The 15,300-nt window shown below is 41.2% G+C and overlaps 1 protein-coding gene across 2 annotated transcripts in view; it reads right to left on the reverse strand.

Annotated features, from left to right (window-relative positions):
- The window catches only part of TOX (thymocyte selection associated high mobility group box), a 211,063-nt gene that overhangs the window by 9,335 nt on the left and 186,428 nt on the right, over positions 1–15,300 (reverse strand). For both annotated transcript variants that reach the window (XM_082233849.1, XM_082233850.1), the window contains 2 exons: positions 8,234–8,314; positions 1,887–2,273 (listed from right to left, as the gene is read on the reverse strand). In XM_082233849.1, the coding sequence (XP_082089975.1) occupies positions 1,887–2,273; positions 8,234–8,314 (468 nt within the window). The remainder of the gene's footprint in view (positions 1–1,886; positions 2,274–8,233; positions 8,315–15,300) is intronic.

A 15,300-nucleotide genomic window follows, 5' to 3' on the forward strand; every position in this document is an offset into this window, starting at 1 on the left:
GAATGAACAGCATACTAGCACTATGAGGACAGAGGTATGTGATAGTTACCACTCATGTAATAAATGACAAAAAACTATATAAAAGAAGTCTTTCGCAGGGCAGGCAGGCAGTTTGGTCTTACTGGGATGGGTGAGAAGGGAGTTGGCTCATAGTCAGATCCATGAACTTCAATATTCTAGGAAGTTAACCAGAGTGCTCGTAAATCTTTGCAAACACAAAGTAGACATTCAGTAGGTAGACTTTGGGTTCCCTATACACGACTTTTGTTCTGTTTTATTGAAAACAGCAATGGAATTTCATTGGGACTATTGATTCATTTTATGAGTATCTATCACTCATTTTAGGAGTATCTGTGTTACCAAAAACCAGACAGTTACACACATAATGGAAACAATGTTTCTGTTACCAAATTCTCTAGAAGATGTGGGGAAATGGTGTGGTGTGTTATTGTTTTTTTTAAAAAAAGAATTGTAGTGCTTTTTGTTTTCAGTGTGAACACAAAATTCCTGTATAAATGTCTTGTTAGCCTATGAAAATCAAAAGAAATGTGACTAATTTAGCTAGACTTCATTTAGGTTGCATTTTTCTAATGAAGCTCATGATTTAGAAGGTAATATCTGACAGGCGACCTGTGAGAAACTTCTGAGAGGGGCAATGAATCTAAGTGAATGAGCAACATAATGGGTTCATTATAACATACATAAGTTAAAGCACATTGGGGGAAATAATTGGGGGAACCTTCATATATTGAGAATCTAAATTAACTGACACCGCTTAGGAAAAAGCTCTGGTCACCTGAGTGCACACTAAATGAAAACATCTGAATAATGCCTAGCACTGAGGGCGGGGTCACAAAAGTCCACAAACAAGATGCTACTGATTTCATACTGGAATTTAAATTGATGGTATGCCTCTTATAACCTGTCTTTTAATGTTAAAAAAGTATCTCAGAAAGAAAAGACTAAGAGAATATTAAGTGAAAATAATGGAGTTCTTTCATTTTGGGGCCAAGGAACAAGTACTTTGATATTCTAGTTGAAATAACACAATGCAGAATAAGACCCATCTGAACTCTACTATGCATTTCCCCCTGACTTGGTGCTTTCCAGAATTTTTGAATTTCAGCTGCCATCAGGCCCAGCTTGCACAGCCAATGGTCAGAGATATGGGAATTGTAAGCTTAGGGGAAGACTCCTCTTAAGTGTTGTTGATGAATAAAAAGAATAAAACACAGTACTGGAATTCAGAATGATTAATGGTATGAATTATGGCTCTAATTGCCACAACATTTCTCTCCTTTGTTTGCATAAGCTCTAATAGCATTCACCTACACACCAGAAATGGACAGGGGAAGCAAGAGCGCAGAACGTCCTGGCATCTCCCTACTTCTATGCAATGAACTAGCTCACTTGTTGCTATCACAAAGGAAGTAGCATGGTTGTGGGGCATCAGGACTTTGGTTCATGCATTGCATGCAGAAAGTCCCAGGTTCTGTTCTTGGCATCTCCAGCTGAGGGTCTGGAAAGGCACTGCTAGTCACAGTGAGCAATAGTTAGGTAGACAAACCAATGGTTTGACTCAGGCTAAGGCAGCTTCCTGTGTTCAACAAGGCTACGAAGTGGCCACAAGCTTGGAAGACGATAGGTTCACATACAATAACCAGCTAAGCTTCTGCCTTGCTCATGCTAGCTTGGAAGTTGTGTGACTTTTTATATGGTTAGATAACAGGAACCACCTGGTTTTCCTCCATAGGGAGAAGCAGATTTCTGGGGATCATAACTCGCAGCTGCAATATGAAACATGGAACTCTGAGCCAATGCAAAAATGGAAAGTAACACAAATATTAATGCATCATCAGAGATTAAAACACATAGGTAGGACTTACTTGTTGCATTGTAGGTGAATGCAAAGCAGACTGGACCTGCATTGGTAGCTGGTTCCCAATGGACTGCTGCATTGTAAGTGGCTGGTGTTGTTGTATACTGAGGTGCGGGTGAAGAGGAGGACTCATCTGAAGGGATGGAGGTGGAGACACAGCCATATTGGCTATGGAAACAGTCACTGGCATTTGGCTGTTAGGCTTAGGTGCTATATTCCTAGGAATATTGGGATGTATGGCTGTTATGTGAGGATTCATTCCTCCTTGTTGGTGGTAATGGGAACTTAGATACAATGCCGAATGAGGCTGTGTAGATCCATGGAATACTGACTGCTTTGTGTTCATCATCTGAGGTTGCTGGGATACCTTAACATCCACAGGTTCATTGTAGCTCTGTTCAGAAAAAAAATAAAACATAAACACCAGACAATATTTAAAGGCTGTTAGTGCTGTTAGCATTATAGCCAAAGTGAATGAATGCATGACATGGTTACGAATGTACAAAGGGCCCTGCTGAATCAGAGCAAAGGACCGTCTAGTCCAGCATTCTGTTCTCACAGAGGCTAAGCAGATGCTTATGTAAAAACTAAAGCAGGACATGACTGCAACAAGTTCTTAGTTTCTTCTGCTCGCCCAAATATAAAATAATAAAAGACACAGCAATGGAAACCTAAAGGCAAGTCAAAACAAGAAGTGGTACATGACCTTGAAAACAAGAGCCGGGAATTAGACAAACATTTTCCTGTCATGAATATGTCCAGTTATGTAACATACCACTTACTGACTTGCATGATGTAGTTACTACCTCTGGGAAGGCATGCAAATGCATCCTTAATACCGTATTTTTTGCTCTATAACACACACACGACCATAACACGCACATAGTTTTTAGAGGAGGAAAACAAGAAGAAGAAAAAATCTAAACGAAACAGTGGATGTATGATTTTTGTGGTTCATGCTGTGGGCACAGACATGTGATCTGACGGTGAGTTTGGGGTAGCCCAATGCAAAAATCCTGAGGATCCATGTGGATCCATGCTTTGCAACCACGTTTTTGCACCACTGCGGCCCCAGGCAACAGTGGGTGCGTGATTTTTTTGTTGCAAGCTGTAGCCATGGACATGCTATGTGATCTGATGGTGAATTTGGGGTGACCCAGTGCAAAAATCCTGAGGATCCATGTGGATCCGTGCTTTGTAACCACGTTTTAAGTGGGGAGGGAAGGAAAAGCACTCAAGGGACAAGGAGCACGCGTGGGGTGTGTGGAGAAGGATGCTGCTAATAATGCAGGAGAGGGGTTTAAGGGGAGAAGGAACACGTGTGGGGTGGGTGGGGAAGGATGCTGCTAATAATGCAGGCAAGGGGTATAAGAGGAGAAGGCTCCTCTGCTCTCCTGCTTTGCTCCTTTAAAGCAAGCAGGCTCTGCTTCTCTCCCACCTCCCCGGCTTAGCGAGCTGAAAAACTTTGCTGCTATTTAGCCAGCTGAGTGGGGAGGAGAGGGACAGAGAGCCTGCTTGCTTTAAAGGAGCCAACCGGACAGGAGCCGCTTACACTTGTGTAAGCGGCTCCTCTCCTCTCATTGAGTTGAAGTCTTAGGGCTCACCCATATTTCTGTTTGTGCGAGCCTAGAAAGCACAGGTCCAAGCAGTTTTCTGCTTGAGCCACACTTTCTAGACATGGGTCCGAGCAGTTTCCCCTTCTCAAACTCCCTCTTTAGTGACAGATCAAAACAAATGGCAATCTGGGGAAAACTGGAATAGCTGTTTGCTCTGACTGATCACTAAAGAACAGTTTTCCCTGGGAGAAAGCAGTGGAATAAGAGGAGGCATGGCCAAGTCCTTACTGTTGTTTCTACAGTTCTATAGCTGTTTTGCATATGAATCCTTGCTCATTCCAGATGGCCCATTGAGAGGTATTGAGTGGTAGCTGGAAATGAGAGAAAGGGTGGGACAAGAGCAGATGAAGTGCCTAGGTGAGCATCTCCTCCAAAGTATGGCCAAGGACACTGAGAAAGGAGGGGCACATGGCTTTTATTATTATTACTTTGAAAAGAAAAGTAATGAACGACTGTTCAGTGACTATCACATCACTATTTGTGAATGACATTGTGATACTGACTACACTACTGTTTGTAGACCTCTTAGAGGTTCTATTTAGAATCAAGCGATATATAAATTTTGTTAAATAAAACAAACAAACCGAGACTTGTGTTTAGACGGCTTTTCTGCAGCTACACAGAAGCTCCTTCTTTGATCTCAAGCAGGATGAAGCAGACTCATGGCCGAATGCATGTGGAACTGATATGGGACATGGGACCTGTGGCCTTCCAGGTGTTGTGAGACTCCAACTCCATTGAGCCCAGGAGGATAGGAGTTGCACTCCTCATCTCTGCCCTAGAGAGAAGTCTATGCAAGGTCTCAGAAATTACCTGCAGCAGGCTCAGCTCTACTAATTCTAGGTCATCAACCCAATATACATTTATGAACACAAAGTTATCCAGCAACATTTCTTTAAAAAAGAAACTTTTTGGAACAATCAGTGGATAACTGTGTTTCCTAATAACTTCCATATAGCATATATATATTTAAAAGTTTATTTACATCAGTTTTCCCCACAGTCATTTCATCAGAGCTGACTTATAAACTAGATGTGCTCACATAAATGCAGCAAAGAGCAAGAGATTAACTCCCCCGGGGCTTGCCAGTGGATATGTACCTGAATAATAATTCATCTCTTAGGGAGAAGTTGAATGAATAACTAGTGGAAGGTGAAACATGCCAGGGGAAAAAGAGAGAGATAAAATGTTCCTTTGAAAGAAGGCAGTACTATGTCAAAACAAGAGTTGGAAGATGCATATATGCCCTTATTCTATAACCTCCATGTCACATTTCCTCCATTTACAAGTCAAAATAAGTTTAACGTTACTCCAGGCACTCTGGGGTCACTGGAGCCTGTGAAGAACCATTTGTATTCCTTTTGATGTATGCACCATCACCACCAATCAGCCAATATGCACATTACAGAAATTGGTTCATTATGCGCAATGATATACAATGAAAAAGATGATAACTTCATTTGCCCAAGTCAAGCTGTAGTAATGATGGCAACAAAAACGTATTTTCTCCAGTAAACTGAGCAAAATTAAATGGAAATGATAAAGGGAATTCAATTCTCGGCGCATAGGTAAGAATATGCGTTCCACCTGCACCCAATGTGATATACTACTCCACTTGCACACAGAAAACCCAAACACAAGGCAATAGATTTAAAACGTAGCTCTCTCTTATATTATTATTATGATTATGGTGGCATAAAAGAAAAAAGAAATGTTGGACCTTACTGAAGGGGAGTCATTTTCTTTCTCAATGTGAAGGGTTTTAACGTTCTCTAAAGCTCTCTTAAACTGGATGGGGATTGACTAATAGCATTGTTTCGCTGTTCCGGTGTTATGTACCCCACTAGGGCGGGGAACCTTCTTCAGCCTCAGAACTGCATTCCCTCAAATGCAACCTTATTGGTGGGGTGGGGGCACGCACTTGTGGTGGGTGTGGCAAAATAGGCGTGGTCAGACACACTCCACTCTCCATACAGGCAAGCAAGAGTAATTACCACATTCTAGCCAGGTAAAAACACTAGAGGAGGAAACAGGTGAGGTTCAGTGAAGAGTACAACTTGGCGGAGGCGTGGCCTGGGCAGAGTCTCAGGGGCTAGAGCAGGCTTCCTCAACCTCAGCCCTCCAGATGTTTTGAGACTGCAATTCCTATCATCCCTGACCACTGGTCCTGCTAGCTAGGGATCATGGGAGTTGTAGGCCAAAAACATCTGGAGGGCCGAGGTTGAGGAAGCCTGGGCTAGAGATAGAGAATTACCAGCCTGCCTGGTTGGGTTGGAGGTTAATTGTTCTCTGTGTGCACTGCAGGAATTTGGACCCCTGGGGTCCCTTCTAATGCAACAATTATATGATCCTAGACCTCTGCCTCTGTTGGCTGCAGCCAACAATGCAGGGCTGAAGAAAAAGCAGGGCGTGGTGGTGGTAGAGAGGAGATGGGGCTAAGAATCCAGACTACCGGAGCTGGGAAGTGACAGATTAAGGATGCTGGGACCCAGGCATTGGAAGTGCAGCATCAGTGATGGTGTAAGGACGTTTGTTTGAAAGCTGAAAGGTTTTACCAGCTTAAGGGGAAAGACTTCAGTGGTTCGGAAAGTGAAACTTGTTACTAAATTTGGAAGGAAAGACCTGTCTGGTTTATTTGTTCTCTGTCTTTCAAAGACAGTCTAATATTTGTAAAGTGTTTAAAATATCTGTGCCAAGTCCTGGGATATCAGACTTGTAGACATGGACAGGGAGGCAGCTCTGGCAAAAGGGCAGTCATAATAACAAAGTGCAAGACTTAGTTAATTCATATTCTTTAGAGGACATATAGTAATATTTCCTTATATTTTTAGCTATCTAAATACTGTTATGATAATACCTTTTATTCAGGTTTCAATGGGGATTTTTATGTGTCTGCAGATTTGAATAACGATAGGGTTTTACAAGGAATGAAATTATCTACATACATGCTTTTATAAACACTGGTTGATTTATATTTTTACCTGTTTATATCTTGGATCATCTCATATATCTATTTTCTTTTATTCATAATAATATATGTAGTCACTTATGTAAATATTTGAATAAACAGATTATAATATTTTTAAAAGAGACTTGATGCCAGTTGGAGTGTGGACTCAACATCCTGCACCTGAGTCCCAAAGTAGCCCCCTAACAAATGTAGCTGTTCTCCAAAGGAGGAGGCGTAATGCCTAAATCGTTCATGAAATGAATGTTACATGTTAGATACTATATTTGATTGTGTGTACTGTAGAAGGGCCCCCAGTCTGATCTAAAATAGCACATTATATCTTTTGAAATAAAATAAGGCATGTTTTATATCCTAAGCTTCTAGAGCTGCCTCCATAAAATACTTTATAAATATCGACTCAACAGGTAAACTAACATATCTACTATCAGCTTGAACACAAAAATGCCATGTTAAGCAATAAAAGTGCTTGTTTTTTAAATTCAAAATTGCAATTCACAGCATTTTAAATAAGGCTATACAATTTGCTATACAAACTACTAGCAAAAGTAGTAAAAGTTGCAACTAAGGGCAATGCAAAAGCTTAGTCAGTATTATAAATAATATCATAATCTGAATAGCATTATAAAAAAGCTTTGTAATGTGATTTTTTACTTTATATATTTATTTCCACACACATCAAACAGCTTGACTGTAGCCCCATTAATTTCAATAATTCTAAGACAGGAATGGGGAATAGGCTTTGAGAAAGGCTCTAGCAAACATTGTAATATATTTAATGGAGACTAATGTACATTTGTATCATCAATTCCAAGTGAACAGTGGTCACCTTTTGGCAACTGGTAATCCTAACAAATAAAATAAAATAAATCTAGAGTATTGAAATATCAAATTTTAGACTCATCAGCATGAAAACACTTCTCATTTCAAGCCACTGTAGTTGAATATATAGGACTTTCAAATATGTTGTTAAGACTTGCTGCACCAGCATACGGATGCTTACAATGGGTTACATAGATAAAGGATAACATATGGGTACATTTATGGGGGAGAGAGAAAAAAAGAGAGAGAGAGGAGAAAAATGGATTGGATCCAAACTGGAAACACAGCTTCTCTTGTACACCAGTCCTCCTCTATATACCCTCTGCACCCCGACTCCTGAAGGTCAAGGAACCCTTTGGAACAGCATTGGAAAAGGCGCAGAGGGCTGCAGCAGGAGGAAGGTATTGGCAGAAACTGAAGGGTGGAGAAGCTACCTTGCCTTTTCAAAAGTGGCTTTTCCATTAGTACAAGGCACTGATCCAAGCCCACGCTATATACAACTAGTCCATTTGTCACCTACAAGGTGGTGATCATGTTGTACAAGTACACACAAACTACTGGAAATCAAAACAGCCAGTTACTGGTTGTGGTCCAACTTTCCATTGGCAGACGTAAGATTTATCAATAGTCAATTTTATCTTTCATTTGTGGTCCTGCTCATGCCTCTAAGCTATGGAAATGAAAGGGGGATAGGGTTTGCCATCTAGCATAAACAAACAGCTGTTTGTATTAAGCAGCAATTCCCAGAATTAACTTAAAAGCTTAGAGAAGCAATAGTTGTTTTTACATATTACGCAGCTGGACAATAACAAAATATGGATGGAACACCTATAATCCATCCAATGCCTATTTATTTATTTATTTATTTATTGTTAAGGTTTACACCCGACCATTAAAAAAACAACTTATCAGGGTGACTTTCAATATTAAATATTAAAAACATGTTACCTTGGATACAAGGCTTGCTCTGTATGCAGCTAACTGCTTCAGATATTCCTTCTTAGCAGCTTCAGTTTTCTTTTTATACACCTGAAAAAGAAGGAAGAGTGGCAAATCAGCAACCAAGCTTGTTGGGCTATAAATTAAAACATCATAACCTGCAATGTTTACACAGCAGCAGCAAACTTCCCTATTCTCTTTATCTTTTTTACCTTGCAAACTTTTGCTTGTTTGTTAACTAAGCAAGCAAGATAGCAGTTGAAATGTGAAAAACAATGCTCAACACTATCCACATGACAAAAACACCATGATCCAATAATAATAATAATAATAATAATAATAATAATAATAATAATAATAATAATAATAATTTATTATTTGTACCCCGCCCATCTGGCTGGGTTTCCCCAGCCACTCTGGGCGGCTTCCACAGAAACAAAAAATACACTAAAAATAAACCTGGTACCTCAGGTTAAGAGTGGGATGCCTTCCGAAGAGGGCAGAATTAAACGTACACAACAACTTCACAAGCTCATAAAAAAATCTGGGAGATCCCAGCAGACTTTAGGGATGCAAAAATTATCAATTTCTTTTTTTAGAAAGGTGATAGAACAGATTGTGTAAACTACTGAGGCATCTATTTATTAGCTGCAGCAAGCAAAATTCTGGCAAGGATCTTAGCAAACTCTCTTCCAACAATATCTGAGGCTATGCTTCCTGAATCCCAAAATGGTTTTCAACCTTCTAGGGGGAACAGTGGACATGATTTTCACCACTCGACAGCTTCAAGAAAAATGCAGAGAACAAAACCAACCCCTGTATATGATGTTTATTGACCTGACTGGGGCCTTCAACACTAAATTGTAATGCCCTGTGGACTCTCCTTCTGAAATTTGGCTGCCCAGATAAATTTGTGAACATCCTTCAGCTCCTCCATGATAATATGACAGCAACAATCGAAGATAACAATGGCTCTCAAAGCAAACCATTCACAGTGGGATCAGGTGTTAAACAGTGTTGTGTTATTGCCCCAACTCTATTTATTATTTTCATTGCCATGATCCTAAATTTTGTAGAAGGAAAATTCCCCACCAGACTAGAAATCAAACAGATGGAAAGCTCTTTAATCTGAGTGGGCTGAAAGCAAAGAGTAAGGTTACTATAACTTCCATCATAGAATTTCAGTATGCTGATGACAACGTAGTGTGTGCACACTCAAAGGAAGACCTCCAAACCATCCTAAATATATTCGCAGAAGCTTATGAAAAGCTTTGGCCTATCTCTCAACATCCCAAAAACCAAAGTGCTGCACCAACAAGCACAAAACAACCGCTCTGCAGAGCCACAAATCCAACTCACTGTTGTAATGTTGGAAAGTGTTGCTCATTTCTCCTACCTGGGCAGTTATCTTTACACAAGGGCCGACAATGATGCTAAAATCCAGCATCGCCTGAGCTCTGCGAATGTAGCTTTCTCTCAATTGAAGTATAGAGTGTTTGAGGACTGGGACATTCACAGGGAAACCAAAATGTTTGTTTACAAAGCTATTGTACTGCCAACCTTACTATATGCTTGTGAAACATGGAACACTTATAAATGCCATCTCCAACTCCTCGAAAGATTCCATCAACGGTGTCTCCGAAAAATTTAACATATCACTTGGGAAGAGAAGCAAACTAATGCCAGTGTACTGGAAGATGCAAAGATCACCAGTGTTGAAGCAATGATTCTTCGACATCAACTTCGTTGGACTGGCCATGTTGTTCAGATGCCTGATTATCGTCTTCCAAAGCAACTACTCTAGTCTGAACTTAAAAATGGAAACCGTAATGCTGGTGGTCAACAAAGACTCTCTCAATGCAAATCTTAAAAAATGTAGTATAAGCACTGGCAATTGGGAAACCCTGACCTGTGAGCACTCCAATTGGAGAACAGCCTTTACAAAAGGTGTCATGGATTTTGAAAATGCTCAAACTCAGGACGAAAAGGAGAAATGTGCTAAGATGAAGGCACGTTTGGCAAACCCTCACCATGATCAACTCCCATCTGGAAGCCTATGTCTCTACTGTGGAAGGATATGTGGATCCAGAATTGGCCTCCACAGTCACTTACAGACTCACTGTTAAGACCGTGTTCATGGAAGACAGTCTTACTTGGCTACGAGTGATTACCAAAGAAGAAGAACACATACATACTCCTAAGTAGATTTCTAAACTGCAAAATTATTTGTGAAGTGGTGCCACATTATTCCTATGAAATGTGCTTTATTTTATTCCATCAAAGCTGTGTTTTCAAGAGCATGCAGGTCCCTCTGATCTCTGCTGGGAAAACCCAGAGGTTGCTTAAAAGGATTAAAGATTTTGCATCCCAGGGAAACATAAGATCATAATGGAGAAACAGGCATCCTAGGATACTAAAGCTGTAAATATCGAGAGAGGAATAAATATAATAGATTGGTTCTAGCTGTGCAACGGCATGTGTGCATTCTTTTGCAATTTCTTCAGATTACAAAGCTGAGCTCATTTTGTTTCACAAAGGATTTATAACAAGTTGCGTTTCTGAGTTGATTGTTTGTGGTTATTGCTAAAACGTATTGTTTGTTTCAAGGAAATGAAACACCCGTTAGCTGACAGGTTTTTCCCCTCCCCAGCAGCTAAAATTAAATTTGCCTGACCTGAAAGAAGAGGCAAGAATGCAAATTGCACTCTCTGTTTGAATACATCTGCATAATTGTGTTATTTCATTTTCAAAACAAAAAATAGAGCCCAATAAGAATAAAAGATCACAGAGATTTATTCCTGGCATTTCTCATTTTGTAAGTCCAATTAATGGCATTTCTATAGAGCTTTTTATGCAAGCATGATTATGGCACCCTATCATACAAACATAGTGCCATTTCCCCTATCCAGTCATGCACAGTCTTAGGTGCTAAGCATTTCTAAGCACCTTCTGGGTTTCTTTTAAGATTGTGGTGCAATAAAACTAGTCTTGGTCTTATAGTTTAAACAGGACAACCGTGACAGGAAAATATTATGACTAAAGTGGAATAATCCTGTAGACACATGGTAGGCTCAAGTCCCAAGATTCAAATATCATGTGAAAACTCACATTTTACCACACAGTGGCGGCTTTATTTTGATACGGGTGCAACATTCACAATAAAGGGCTATTGACTATGCAGAGTTCAGTTTTGATTGTACTTCCATATGGTTTTGAATTGAAGGAAGTTAAAAAAACCTGTTGGGTATCAGGGGCCTGACAGTAACTGCATTGGAAATTCAGACTTGGGAAGCCATCTCCATTTAGCTATATCCATGTACTGCAAGCATTAGTAAAACATAAAGACACGAGAAGACCAAAGGCTGATCTAGTCCATCATCCTATTTCCCACAATGGCCACTCAGATACTTATGGAAAGCCCAACAGCAGGATATGAGCTCTATATTGCTTTGCAACCACAGTTTCCCTGCAACAGGTATGCAGAGGCATACTGCCTCTAATGCTGATGGTAATATACAGCTGTCATGTCACGTAGCACAGTTTGAAAGCAGCTTAGTTTGGTGGCCATTACTTCATCTTCTGGAAGAAAATTAATTATGAGCTGTGCAGAGAAGTACTTTGTGACTCGTGGTCTATCCTACCTCATTGCATTAGCTAGATCTTGCTTAGTGTCCTTATACAGTGTCCTTAAACAAATAATTGATTTCACAAGTGCTTTCTTGTCTTTAAGCAACTATGATGGACAGATCTATACTAAGTTAGATGAACTAGATCCAACTAGTTTCAATGGGAATTACAACTTTCCTCATTGATTTCAGCTAATTTAGCCTGGATCAAACCTCAAATCTGTACAGCAAAAATGAATGTTAGAAGTTATAAATGAATAGTTAAAATTTTTGGATTACGTTCTGAAAAGGTTCAATTCAAATATAAACTTGGGTGCTTTAATTAGTGTAACAACCAATCAGCTGTTAAAGTTGCTGAGGAAATATATGAACCAGAAGATTTAGATCACTAGTAGTTTGAATCACGATTCACACTGTCCTGATTTAATCCGATTCACCTTAAGGTAAAGGGACCCCTGACTATTAGGCCCAGTCGTGACTGACTCTGGGGTTGTGGCGCTCATCTCGCTTTATTGGCCGAGGGAGCCGGCATACTCGCTTTATTGGCCGAGGGAGCATGTGGCCAGCATACCTAAGCCGCTTCTGGCGAACCAGAGCAGCGCATGGCAACACCGTTTACCTCCCAGCCAGAGCAGTACCTATTTATCTACTTGCACTTTGACGTGCTTTTGAACTGCTAGGTTGGCAGAAGCAGGGACTGAGCAACGGAAGTTCACCCCGTCGCGGGGATTCGAACCGCCGACCTTCTGATCGGCAAGTCCTAGGTTCTGTGGTTTAACCCACAGCGCCACCCACGTCCCCACCAATTCACCTTAACCCTCCCCAAACAATTCCCTTCTGGAGCATAGTTCCTCTTGGCAGGCTAATCCATGGATACAACAGTAGAATCAATTGAGTTTAGGGCTTACTAGGCCATTTGCAAGCACCCGGGTAAAGGTGCTTGAAGAATTTCTAGTGTTATGTCTGAGCTGCAGGTGGGAAGTGGTTGGCTGTATAGGCCCATCAAAGGATTGGTATGTACAACCAATATTGACTAGAACACAAGTCTGAATGGGAATGCAGTCTGTTGGCAGCAAAAGCCAGATCTTCACCTTTTGCGCCAGCCTCAGCATGCCCCATAGACTGCAGGCAGCTGGAGACACAAGATGGGTGGCAATTGCAGCACATAAAATACTTACAAAAGACAGTGTGTTCCACCCATATTCTTTTTGCAGATGCCAAATATTACAGCCCTTTAGGCATAAATTGTAGATTAAAAGACTTGCAGGTGAGAGATAATATTCACAACTGCATTTTATCAATGTGAGAATGCCTCCTTCCACTTTTAGAGAGGCTAAGCACAACCATGGCCCATTAGTGTTGTAAAAAATAGAGAACTGGAAAGACAACTAGTTAAGGGCAACCCAAACACTTGTTCTTTTCTTACTACATATGGAGTTCAAGCAGCCTCCTGTTTTTGTTTATCATATTACTCAGAAGCATGAAAGTGAATACATAAGTTATTTGTTCTGCTTCTTTTTATGTGCTAGGCTAGATGTTTTGCTTTTAATATTTAGTTGTAAGTCACTTTGGGTTGCCTTGGCAAGATAAAACGGCTAACTACTACTACTGTACAACTAATTTTAACTAACATAAAATGTAGCTCCTAGTCATTCCACATGCTGCAAGTGGGAAGGATTAGGAGTTTTTTTGGGGTGTGTGTGTAAAATCATTTCTCAACATGAAGGAAAATCTGTTGAATCCTGTAGTTCTTCACTACAACTACTCAGGTTTTCTGGAAGGCCTCAAATCTCTCTATCTCCCTCCTGACCTTTCTCTGAGTGGTTTTTGTGGAGAAATTTTGTTATGTAGCTTTGGGCTAACACTCTTAAATCAGGGAGGTATAACCTGTGCTCCTCCAAATTTTGTTACACTCTTAATGCCCATCAGCCCTAGTCAACATGGTCAATGGTCAGGGGTGATGGAAGTGGTAGCCCAGCAACATCTGAAGGGCCACAGGTTTCCCATTAGTGTCGTTGATTGTTAGGATTTGATATCTGTATTCTATTTCTTGGATAAACTGGGCACTATATACAAACCATAGGGACGCGGGGGGCGCTGTGGGTAAAACCTCAGCGCCTAGGACTTGCCAATCGCATGGTCGGCAGTTCGAATCCCCGCGGCGGGGTGAGCTCCCATCTTTCAGTCCCAGCTCCTGCCCACCTAGCAGTTCGAAAGCACCCCTAAGTGCAAGTTGATAAATAGGTACCGCTTTCTAGCGGGAAGGTAAATGGCGTTTCTGTGTGCTGCGCTGGTGCTGGCTCGCCAGAGCAGCTTCAGCACGCTGGCCACGTGACCCGGAAGTGTCTCCATACAGCGCTGGCCCCCGGCCTCTAGAGTGAGATGGGCGCACAACCCTAGAGTCGGACACAACTGGCCCGAACAGGCAGGGGTACCTTTACTATATACAAACCATAACCACATGCACTGCAACCATATACAGTTGTGCCTTGGGATGCGAACGGGATCCGTTCCAGAGCCCTGTTCGCATCCTGAATGGAACGTAAGATGCGACGGTGCGTCTGCGCGTGCACGGGTCATGTTTTGCAGCTTCCGTGCATGCACGCGACTTCATTTTGAGTGTCTGTGCATGTGCAAGCGGTGAAACCCGAAAGTAATGCACTCCGTTACTTCTGGGTTGCCATGGAGAGCAACCCAAAAGCGCTCAACCTGAAGCACATTCAACCCGAGATATGACTGTATACTATAATCACATGCTCACACATTATTTGCTGCCCCTCCCATGAATATGATTTAAAAAAACCAAAAAATCCCTCTACTTTTGTTTCCCTGACCCCCCAAGTCTAATTTTGTGTGTGTGTTTAATTATTCTGGAAAGTTTAGCTACGGAGGAAGAATTCATCCTTCCCATCTTTAATCTTCAAGAATATTGGGGGGGGGGGAGGGAGCGCAGGCAGGGAAGCTTTCAACTGGAGCCAATGGAAGGCTTTTTCAAGCCTCACTGCAGCAGCAGAGAGACATTTTAAGGGGATATAGCTGAAAAAGGAAGGGTTAACACTCAGCTGCAACCCTTGGCTGATACACCTCCGCTCCTGAACCACAATAAGCTGTGGATTATTTTTTTTAAGCCTCATTATGGTGAACCCGAGAATTAGGGCCTGGCGAAATGGAATATGAAGGCGGGACTCTTCTCCATGGGATCTCACCAGGTCTCTCATGGGAAATTAAGCTGCAAGAAACTTTTAAAAAATTAAATTGATGTTCATGGTAAGTATGTTAAGACAAATCACGTTTCACTTATTGGTTCATACAATTTAACCATGCTTACTGCACTCGGTGAAGCTACTAAAAGCAGAGTCAGTGGTGGTGCCTTAAATGTGAGTTGACTAATGAACCTGATGGTGATTGATGGAGAAATTGCACAGCAGTCTCACAAAGAGCTGAATTCTC

Source organism: Podarcis vaucheri (assembly GCF_965113315.1).
Source record: "Podarcis vaucheri genome assembly, chromosome: 8".
Lineage (NCBI taxonomy): Eukaryota > Metazoa > Chordata > Lepidosauria > Squamata > Lacertidae > Podarcis > Podarcis vaucheri.